Source organism: Eriocheir sinensis, unplaced genomic scaffold (assembly GCF_024679095.1).
Source record: "Eriocheir sinensis breed Jianghai 21 unplaced genomic scaffold, ASM2467909v1 Scaffold574, whole genome shotgun sequence".
In the NCBI taxonomy this organism is placed as follows: domain Eukaryota; kingdom Metazoa; phylum Arthropoda; class Malacostraca; order Decapoda; family Varunidae; genus Eriocheir; species Eriocheir sinensis.
The window spans coordinates 41,822-52,713 of NW_026111914.1; the positions used below are offsets into that span (position 1 = coordinate 41,822).

Here is a 10,892-nt window from a genome sequence, read left to right on the forward strand (position 1 = left end):
GGCGACGGAACATGCCTTGTGGGGAGGGTCAGGAAGGTGGGGGAGGAGGAAGTGGAAAAGGAGGGGGTGAGGAAGGATCAAACAGCTGCCACTTTTTCTCGTCTTCCTCCTCCTCCGCTTCCTCCTCCTCCTCTTCCTCTTCCTCCTCCATCTCTTTCGCTTCCTCTTCTTAAAGCAAGTCTCTTCGAATATCTCAAGCTGATCATACCAAAATCCCTGATCAGCCCCCATGCATCTAAAACCTGAATCCCAGTGTCCTGTTTTTAAAGACACAGACCCAAGTAGTGATGCAGTGGTTCACAATGCTACACTCCCTCACACACACACACACACACACACACACACACACACACGCAGCTATACAAACCTCTCAGACCCACACCACATCCTTCAACACAGACTGAAGTAGCTATGCAATGATATGAAAGGCTACACACCCTTCCACACTAAACACCCACTGCTGGCCACCCTCAATAGATGTGCTGGTAGATCTCCTGAATGGGTGTGCCCTTGAACCAGTGGGAGATGAGGTGGAAGGCGATGGCTCCTGGGGGCGGCACAAACAGCTCCCCCGATGGGTTCCCGCGCAGCCTCATGTGTGGGTTGGAGTTGATGCGGTCTAAGGCGGTTCCCACCTCCTCCCTGGTGAACCATTTGGCGTCCTGAAGTTCGTTTGTGTCGATATCAAGCTGGAAGGGAAGGATATATGCTTAGCCATCCCTTCATCCCTTGCCCTGAAACCCATTTTAAATGATAGGGGAAGGACGTGTAGCTCATTTGTGCATATATCAAGCTGGAAGGGAAGGATGCATATCACAGTGGGGGTGAGTGTTGGATTATCATTCTTCTCCTTATTATTATTATCATTGAGATCCACAAAAGAGCACCAAGGGAAAATGAAAGATTGAAAGACCCAAACAGTCCCCTTGATGAGCAGATGTAGATATGAAAAATGAGACAGTGACAGTAAAGTGAGGAGGAGAATATAACAAAAAGGGACGGGGAGAAAAACAAGACCTAATGAGCAAACAAGTGAGTGTTGACTTATCAACCTTATCAGTGTCAACAAGGGGAGGAGGTTGGTGGTCTTGTACGCTTCCGCCTCCCATACCAACTCCTTCCAAAGACCGAAGAGGAGATCTGTCAGATTCTAGCGAGTGTTTTGAAGGCTCATGGTACAGAGGAAGGGTCAAACTACTACTAAGGTCCTTAAACCACCCCTGGAAATGCCCAAAACTCCTACAAAAGCCTAGTGAAATATGAGTGATTGGGTGTTGAAATGATTTGTTTTTGGAGGTTCAAGGTACAGAGGAAGGGTGAAACTACTACTAAGGTCCTTAAACCACCCCTACAAAAGCCTAGTAAAATATGAGTGATTGGGTGTTGAAATGATTTGTTTTTGTAGACTCAAGGTACAGAGGAAGGGTCAAACTACTACTAGGCTCCTTAAACCACCCCTGGAAATGCCCAAACTCCTATGAAAGCCTTGTCAGATATGTATGAGTACTTGGGCACCAAAATTTTTAAGATTATGGCCCTCAGTTAACATAGGTGGTAGGTATTGTTAGTTTATAAGTGTCTGTATTTGTGTTGCTGGCTCCCTACAAAACATGTGTCGAAATCTTTGAGTACGGCCCACAATCTCATCTGGAAGCAGTACATGGATGTCTCACCGGCTGTTTCTCCACCTCAGCGAAGCACCCGGTCATGAGGGAGCCGGGGAAGGGCCAGTGCTGGGATGCGATGTACCTCACCACCGCCACCTCGATGCCCACCTCCTCCGCCACCTCCCTACGCACTGTCTCCTCTAGATTCTCACCTGGAAGATCGAAGAAGGTAAACACTATATTCTTGTTCACTTTTCTCACTGTCTCCTCTAAACTCTCACCTGGAGATTGGAAAAGGTAAATGCTATCCCTTACCATTTTTCTCACTGTCTCCTCTAAACTCTCACCTGGAGATCAGAAAATGTAAACTATTCCTACAACCTATTTTTCGCGGTCTCCTTTTACTTCTCGCCTGTAAGATAGAAGGTAAACATTATCCCTTCACCATTTTTTTCACTGTTCACCGTCTTGCTTAGCCTGTTACGGACTATATATTCTTATCATTCACGTCCCAGAGAGAATTCAGTGAAGATTTTGATTGTTTTCTCACTCTTCTTTCCTCTTAACCCCTTGACTGCGGATTTCCTACAAGAAGACCTCACCAAGCTACAGGAATGGAACAAAAAGTGTCTGTTACAATTCAATGAAGAAAAATGAAAAGTCATGCACCTTGGGAGGGAAAATCCACTCCATTATCAAACTCATCAAAATGTGTAGTACAATGTCATTATAAGTCAGAATCACAGGGCATACCATGAACAAGAATACAGGGTATCCCACAAACTTGAAAATCTGTGAATGACTGATTGGAATATCAAGTCAAGGCACCACAAGTACATGGCGTTTGGAGTCTTGAAGTGGCAATATCAAGGGACAACTGTAAACTCTTAATACGACTCAAACACAGGAGACTCGACTGACGGCCTCACCCACATCAGAGAAACCGGCGATGCAGGAGTACATTCCCTGGGGGTGGCGAGGCTGGCGCACCAAAACAATGTGCTGGTGCTCGGGATCCGTCACAAGCACGATGCCCACCGGTGCTGAGCTGGGGTAGTGCGTCTGGCTGCAGCTGGTGCATCGACGGGAGTAGCCTGGGGGTGTGGGGGGAGATGAGAGGTTAGAGGTGGGGTGTGGTGTGGATAACTATGATTGGTACAACTCAAAAAAGAAGGACCAGGAAGAGTTAGAGGAAAATTTAAGAGGAGGAGAAGGAGGAAGAAGAAGAATAGGAAGAGGAGGGGAAAGAGCGGGAGGAAGAGGATGATGATGATAATGAGGAGGAGGAGGAGGAAAAAGAAGGAGGAAGAAAAAAATGATGAGGAAGAGACAGGAGGAGGAAGAGGAGGAAAAGGAAAAACAAGAAAAAGAACAAGAACAAGATGAGTGTGGTAGCTGCCCCCCCCCCCAACACACACACATCGTCCACCATCACCCCCCCATACCTGAGGCGCTCCTGTTGTTCGCCGTGACACACTTGCCACAGAAGGCGTTGTTTTTGTTCCACATGAGCACGCAGTTGGCCCGGGACAGAGTGTGGGCGTCCTGCCAGCTCACCATGAACAGCCCAAGCCGGAGGTCTGTGAAGAGGCCGCCCGTGTCGTCCTCCAGCTTCTCCTTGGTGTGCGACGGCAGCTCCCCCACCTGAGGAGAAAGTGGCGGTGCGTCCTTCAGTGTTCCTGGTTGTTGCTATAGCGCCTTGACTAGATATCCCAATCAGTCAGTCAATCGGTCATTCACAGATTCTCAAGTTTGTGGGATACCCTGCAAGTATTCCTGGCTGGGCGTTCATGGTATGCCCTGTGATTGTGACTTAAAATGACGTTGTACTACACATTTTGACGAGTTTGATGACGTAATTGGGTTTTCAAGCGTACCAGAAGTTAGTTATTGGGTATTTCTTGGTTGCACTAGGCCACTGATTGTTTACAGATATTAATTTGCTGGGGTTTTATTGTGCCCCCAAACTCCCTGCAAATGTTGGGAGATGACTGAGTTTGTAGGAAGGTAATAACCATCTTGTCTTTGTGGGAAAATTTAAGAGGAGGAGGAGGAGAAGGAAAGTGGGAGATGTGTAAAGGAGAGAACCCAAGCGTTGAAGGGTGATAGGAGGTAAATGTTAAAGTCTCATTGAAAAAAGAATAACCAGGTGGAGCCAGAGGAAAATTTAAGAGGAGGAGGAGGACAAGGAAAGTGGGAGATGCGTAAAAGAGAGAGCCCAAGCGTTGAAGGGTGGTTGGAAGTAAATGTTAAAGTCTCATTGAAAAAAGAATAACCAGTTGGAGCCAGAGGAAAATTTAAGAGGAGGAGGAGGACAAGGAAAGTGGGAGATGTGTAAAGGAGAGAATCCAAGTGTTGAAGGGTGATAGGAAGTAAATGTTAAAGTCTCATTGAAAAAAGAATAACCAGGTGGAGCCAGAGGAAAATTTAAGAGGAGGAGGAGGACAAGGAAAATGGGAGATGCGTAAAGATGAGAACCCAAGCGTTGAAGGGTGATAGGAAGTAAATGTTAAAGTCTCATTGAAAAAAGAATAACCAGGTGGAGCCAGAAGAGGATTTTGAGGAAGAGGAAGAACAGGAAGAGGAGGAGGAGGAGGTTGATGGAGAAGAGGAGGAAGCAGAGAAGAAGAAAGAAGAAGAACAAGAAAAGAACAACTAGGTCACAGCTGTACAGTCACCCCGAGTAAAGCACAAAGGACTTGAATGTTATCTCAAGCTTGACCCCCATGTTGCTTACCTCACTTCAGCAGGGATCAACACAGTTTAGGAAATCTCCATGTAGTCACTTGAAAATTATTACTATATATAGAATTCAGTCAGTCACAAATGCTTTCCTTCTAACATATAATCATCACATCCACCAGCTACTTAACTTTCAATCAGGGCCACATTCTGCACTCAACAAAACAAGGGCACAAGCACAATGGAAGGCATATCGTCACCTTCGTAAACAAACTGCAAGAGTCATTTTCTTTACCTCTCGGGAAATCGATAAAAACAGTCTCATTTTCAAAGTCGGCTTAAGATATCGGCAGAACAGTTAGGTTAATTTTAGAACAGTAGTAAGATGTCTCTCAACCCGAAATTGACCTCTCTTTTTGGCCTCTTGTTCTGATTTCTTTTAGAGGAACAGCGTCAATCGGGCTTTTATTGTTGCTGTTTTTGTTCTCTTTTGCCCTTGAGCCGACTCCCTTACTGAGAAGAAAAAAAGAAAAAAAAACACCCTGGAATGACAGAGGCAACTACGTATACCAAAAGGTGCGACGTTACATGATGAAAAACGGATTGAGTAAAAGATTTAAGAATCGTCGAAAAATGACTCAGGTTGTTTGTTTACGCAGGAGACGATATAAAGAGTCACAAGTTTTACCTGCACACTGTACCTTGGCTTGCCCTCCTCCGAGACATCCAGCAGCACGGAGGAACGCAACACCTCCGGGTAATATTTCAGCAACTCTGAAACGGGAACGCTCGCAGATCTATATTTTCGTCAGTGCAAGAGGATTCAATAAGCATACAATTCACATTATCAAGAAGTAAATAGTTAGGTGCATTAGAAAGGCAGCCTGTAAAATTGTATGATGAAGTACAAGTATTGATTGAGAAATGGATGGTACAACTGAGAAAATTAACCCCTTGACTGTGGACTTCCTACCAGAAGACATCACCAAGCTACAGGAATGGAATAAGAAGTGGCTGCTACAATTCAATGAAGAAAATGTAAAGTCCTGCGCCTTTGGAGGGGAAATCCAGCATACCAATACCACATGGGAACACTCCACTATCCACCACTGAGGCAGACAAAGACCTGGGAGTATATGTCACCAGGCTACCAGTGAAGGCGAAATCTGTGCCAATCGCAGCGGACGGGTTAAGAAAGAAATGGAAGGTACAGTGAGGTAACTTAAGTAGGCAAGACATGTGGAGAGAGGCAAGTGGAGATGCCTTGCCAGACCATACAAGGCCATACAAGGAACAAGTACTGAGCAATATAAAAAAAGAGGTGCATAACTAGTATCAGGTTGAGATTACACATAGTTACCCCTGTGAAGGAATTCTGATATAAGCACACCCACAATAGAATAATTGATAAAGTAGAAGGTTGAGAGGATCGACATGTAGCAATCATTATTCGGTCATGATAAAGGACCAAGGGCTGAAAAAAAAATATATATAAATAAATAAAATAAAATGCCCTTGAAAATACTAGTTCAGCAAAGAGAACAGAAGCTGAAAAGTGATTCTCAGATATTGTTCCTGAAGTATCTTGGAGCATAGACTTCACAACTAGTTGACGGGAAATCTCTTCAGTCTTGGCGCGCTGGCTTCGCGTAAGGGGCCGATTGTTATGGCGACTTTCACTGCGACAACTCAAACTCACTCTGCGTTCTTACTCCGAATTTAAGTGGAAACAGGACGAAATCTTCAAGTTTTAGTGCATACAAGCAGGCAGGAGTGTCTCTAGAGTGATTTGGTCGAGGATTCAAGGTAACTTATATAAAATAGCACCATGCGTGCACTTTGAAAACGTTGTGTAAAAAATGGCAAATTTCCGTAACTTTAGGTTGAAATCTTTACATAAAATGAATGATAACTGTAGGATAGTGAAGTCCACAGTTTTACGTATTAGGAAACAAGAAATGTACGTTTAGTTAGTGCCTACATGGCAACTCAGCTCAGTTCAGCGTCGCCTAACTTCGCTTAGGCACGCATGATCAGCTGGGCACTTCCCTCTGTAAAGGATTATCGCTGTCCTGCCTCTGTTTACTCTCCAAGTAAAGGACCTACAGTTATTCATCGTCTCTGTACCCTTCCCCACAACTGCAAGGATCCAGAGGACGATACAAAGACACAGAAGGCAGTGGATCGAGTGGAAGTAGCGGAGGAGACACAAGATATGAGGGCGCTGACCAGCGGACCCGCGACGGACAGAGTTGCTCACCGCCTTGATCCGGCAACTCACGACTACCTGGCCAGGAAGGTCCAGGCCAACTCCTCTGTGGCCAGTGCTGCAAGCAGGAGCTTGCCCAGCAGGAGAATGAAGATTACCGTGGAGCTCGAGGAGGGCGACCGCCCTCTGTGATGTTCGGCGCCCTGGTCGACAGGGGAGAGGGAGACGGGCGGTCCTGGGCGGCCATCTCTCCCAATGGCCCACATGGCGTCCTTCGGGATGTCGCTGTGGGACTCCCTGATGTGCAGGAGGACAAGAAGGGAGGCAGGTTGAGGTTCCTCTCCCTTGCCATGCGCCACAGGACGGGTTCAGGCACCTCCTGGAGTTCCTGGCTCAGACCCGACCTTGCAGGGGTACAGGTGCCAGGAGGGGCAACCTGGCCAACACCATCTTGCCGCACATCAGCAGGTCCCTCTTCAACTGTTTCGTGCTAATTTCTCCAAGGCGTGACCTCAGGCGAGAAGAACAAGGCCTTGAAGCAGCCGAGCCGGCAGGAAGAGGAGCAATGTCGAGGAGGGCAGGAAGGAGGCAACGAGGAACAGGGACGTGTACAAGTCCAGGAAACTGACCGGGGCCCATAAGTCATAGGCCAAAAGGCTAAAGTGATTGTTCAGGACGAGGCCAGATAGCAACAAGGCGATCTGTGCAATAGTGACATCGAATTCAACCAAAATAAGTTGTGATTGTATATAGAAAAATGAATATTTTGCTTTTGTTAAGTAAAATTAAGATGTTTCTGCATGCTTTCCTCAAGTATTAAGTTTCTAATGTGAAAATTAAGTGATTTATTAGATGTTAAAAACTTACGTAAAAAATTGCACTAAATAAAAAAAAATAAGTAGCTATTTAGGGCAAAAACTTATAAGATATGCTAAATATTGCTATTGATTCTGAAAATATAAGTGATTATCTCTGCATTTGGTGATGTTTGTGCATCTAGCGTAAAATCTGAGGATTTTATAGCCTTTTTAAGTTTTGTTATACTTATATAAAAACAATTAATCGAGTTTATTAGGGAACGACTTTGAATTTTTTGATACCGCTGCTCATGGAGACTCATATATGCCTAAGGGAGGTGCCTGTTTCAGTTTCAGGTCGCTAGCTGCTTTGGTTTTGAAAATATTTAAATTTTAAGTTTTTGAAAATCGGCCCCCTGCGAATCGGCCCCGCGCCCCGTTTCCCGTCAAGAGATTGTGAAGTCTATGCTTGGAGGTACTGTGAAGGAAAGACAATAGAAGGAAGGCTGCTCCATCATTTACCAGGGAAAGTGATGAAAGGAAGGAGGAAGAAAAGAATGGCAGAGTAGGAGGAGGAAGACGAGGAAAAGGATAAACAAGAAAAGAACAAGAAGAACAAGAACAAGATGAATATGATAACTGAACTGAGATGAACGGAAAGGGATTATAAGACTTTGCTCGCGAAGTCTTGGAGGTTCCTTGGAGAAAAAACAGTACAAAGCTGCTTCATCATATACTGGTGAAAGGGATGAAGGACTGAGAGGCTTGAAAAGAAATTATCAGATTATATTCCTGAGGAGTCTTACATTAGAAGATTGCTGCATCATTTACCAGCGAAAGGGATGAAGGCCTGAAACGAGTGAAGATGAATTATCAGATTTTGTTCTCAAGGTATCTTGGAAGGAATACAGAAAGCAGCTCCATCGTTTACCATTGAAAAGGATGAAGGACTGAGATGACCCACTGGTACATAACAGGAGAAATTGTGCCCACCTGGATAAGTGAGCCACACGATTGCCTCCTCGGTGTTGGCCTTGTCGACGCGCAGAAGAGGCTTGCTGCGGTAGTACAGGAGGAAGTGGCCGTCAGGGAGGAAGGAGGAACAGAGGGAGTCCTGTTCCTTGAGGTGCTGTGGGGGAAGGTGGGAACGTCATCATCATGGAAAGATTTTATAAGTGACATTCTTTTCTAATCAAATTATTATTATTCCTATTCTTCTTCTTATTATTATTATTGGGTCTATGAAAGGGTGCTGAGAGAAAAAAAATATTGATATGAACTCAGATTCCCCTTGATGAGCAGACATGGATGGGAAAAGTGGGAGAGCTAGAGAAAGTAAAGCAAGGAGAATAAAGAAAGGAGGAGACACACTCACACTCCCCCAACAGAACCCAAGAAAAAAGAATGCAATCAAGGTAAAGGTCACTAGGATCTGCGTGACCTTTTCCAAACACAATCTTGTTAATACTTCTTTCCTTATGCATGGGAGGCAAATGGCTGGTGTTTTTAGTTCTGTTTTTCATGAACCAAGGAATAGGAACCTCAGGAATTCATGGACCAATCAACTTGTGTAGCCAGGCAGACGTGCAGGATTTTGATCACGTCTATCAGTCATCTGTACGTGCAGGAATGTGACCTCAAACTGCTTGCCTCTTCTTCTTCCTCTTAGGCCGGTGTGAGGAGCAAGTCTTTGTATTTAGATTTATGCCTTTTCCCTCAAACTATTTACTGTTGCCGTTTATGGTTTAACATTGATGAGGTTTCAGGCCCCGCTCTGCTGCCAGGGCAAAAAAATACGAGACCTCCAAGATCGTTTAGGGAAGGGGATAAGCATAACTTGAAAAGAGGCATAACTCGAAAAGTAGACATTTGCGACGGAAATGAGGTACAAAATCGTGCAATTCACTACATCTATCACCAGAAAAACATGAACCACGTAAGAAAATAGTTGGTTGGGTGAAAATGTAAATTGTCCGCATCTTTTTTCTAAGGTACCATGTTTGGACATTTGGCTCCAAACGACAGCCAGTATTAATTTTTCCTGAAATAGAAAAGAGGAACCGAGTTAAGTCAAAACAGTTTTTGTCTCTGAGTCGCCGCTGGATAGCCAATACGCTCCATCAGGCAGGTAATACTCACTATAATGAGTACATAGGTGAAAGGAACATAATGACAGCATCCCTTCAACTAATAACAGGTCATTAATTATTAGTGAAAGTTAAAGTATTATTGCTTCTACACCAGGGCAGCCAACAGGTAAATCAGGTGAGTAGGCTTAACCGTGTAGCAGCGGTGGGCCAAATTTGTGGCTTTACCGTTTAGCAGCGGCGGACCAAATTTGTGCCATGATATAACCCCCCCAAAATAGATGATACATAAACTGATCACAAATGCTTTGATATATATTATGAAATAGTTTGTGTAAGGAGTGATTTTCTCATTTTTCTTGCTTGGAGGGACCATTAAGAAACATGATCCCCGCTGCTACCGGGTTAATTAGACCAGGCAATGCAATATTACCAGTCTATAGGCCAAAGAACATATTGACAGCCTCACCTTACCTAAATACACGTCTTATTAGCATTATGTTGGGCAAGTTATATCATCATTAGTGTTATAGTTCACGAGGTTACCTAATGGGCCGTGTGACCTCATTACCCCAAGCACCTGTCCGCTCACCTGCAGGAAGCGAACCCTCTCCACGTAGCTGATGTCCCGCCGGAGGTGCCGCGCCGGGAGCCTCAGGGGCGGCCCGAGGCGGCGCAGGAGGGGCAGCAGTATGGACATATCTGCAGCGTGTCCGTCCAGCCCTCAGCCACGGACACGGACACGGGCGGTGATGAACTTGATCTTGATGTCACAGGTGGCCTTCTTCTTCCTCTGAGCTTGATCTTGGTGTCATAGATGATTTAGGGTTTTCCCATGTCAGACCTTATAACAGCAGCTCCTGTGGCAAAAAAAACAAAAACAAAAAAACATGCAGAACAGACAGTATCCTACGTAAATGGTAGTAGTAGTAATGGGACAAAATACCTGGTGGTGGTGCGGGTAGGCCTTGGTCTAGGACACTCATGTTGACGGCCAAAACGCGGCTCTTACTTGGTCCGGGGAGGGTGTTTGATTGATTGATTGATAGTTTATTGTTGCAGGTAAACAACAAGGGAGAAGGCTTATTTACTTTTTCGTAGGCCTCCCATGTGGAGAATGATGCTGGTTGGCTCTTCCTGGTGGTCTTGAGAGCCAGACTCGATTACAATATTTTGCGTACAGGTAGTTCTCCGTGGTGTAGTAACTAGTAGGTGAACAGCGACTCACCAAGAGCCTGAATTCTGCCTAATGGAGACCACTCTCCGTGACTCTCGAAAGACGTGACTGGTTAGCACGCCCGAGTTCGAATCCCTGTCCGAGTAGTCGGCGTGACCGCAGAGAGAGTCAATGACAAACAACTGGTGGAAAATTTGGTATCTTCTTTTTAGATTTGGTCTCAGAAGCCTGCCCTATACTGAGAAGAAATTAGGAAACAAAACGCCGCCGGAGTATCTGAGATCTGATAAACCATCGACTCGCTTAGTTCGACAAGGCTAAACAGACTTTAGA

At 45.1% G+C, this 10,892-nt stretch overlaps 1 protein-coding gene across 1 annotated transcript; it reads right to left on the minus strand.

The window, feature by feature from the left end:
- Positions 1 to 219: 219 nt before the first annotated feature.
- Positions 220 to 10,184, minus strand: LOC126993162 (NAD(P)H pyrophosphatase NUDT13, mitochondrial-like). Its single transcript, XM_050852024.1, has 7 exons — positions 9,975 to 10,184; positions 8,289 to 8,424; positions 4,978 to 5,063; positions 3,053 to 3,251; positions 2,537 to 2,701; positions 1,674 to 1,819; positions 220 to 689 (listed from the first exon to the last, which is right to left on the minus strand). Exons 1-7 carry the CDS (start codon positions 10,080 to 10,082, stop codon positions 471 to 473), a joined length of 1,059 nt encoding a protein of 352 aa, XP_050707981.1. The 5' UTR covers positions 10,083 to 10,184; the 3' UTR covers positions 220 to 470.
- Between the last annotated feature and the right edge of the window lie 708 nt (positions 10,185 to 10,892).

What these genes read in the sequence shown, in the direction of transcription:
- LOC126993162 (XM_050852024.1), bottom strand. Translation starts at nt 10,082, where the DNA reads ATGTCCATACTGCTGCCCCTCCTGCGCCGCCTCGGGCCGCCCCTGAGG. An exon ending in AGCCAAGGTACAGTGTGCAG is followed by an intron (nt 3,252 to 4,977) that starts GTAAAACTTGTG and finishes CTTTCTCCTCAG; the next exon opens with GTGGGGGAGCTGCCGTCGCA. An exon ending in CTGAGGTGGAGAAACAGCCG is followed by an intron (nt 690 to 1,673) that starts GTGAGACATCCA and finishes CTTCCCTTCCAG; the next exon opens with CTTGATATCGACACAAACGA.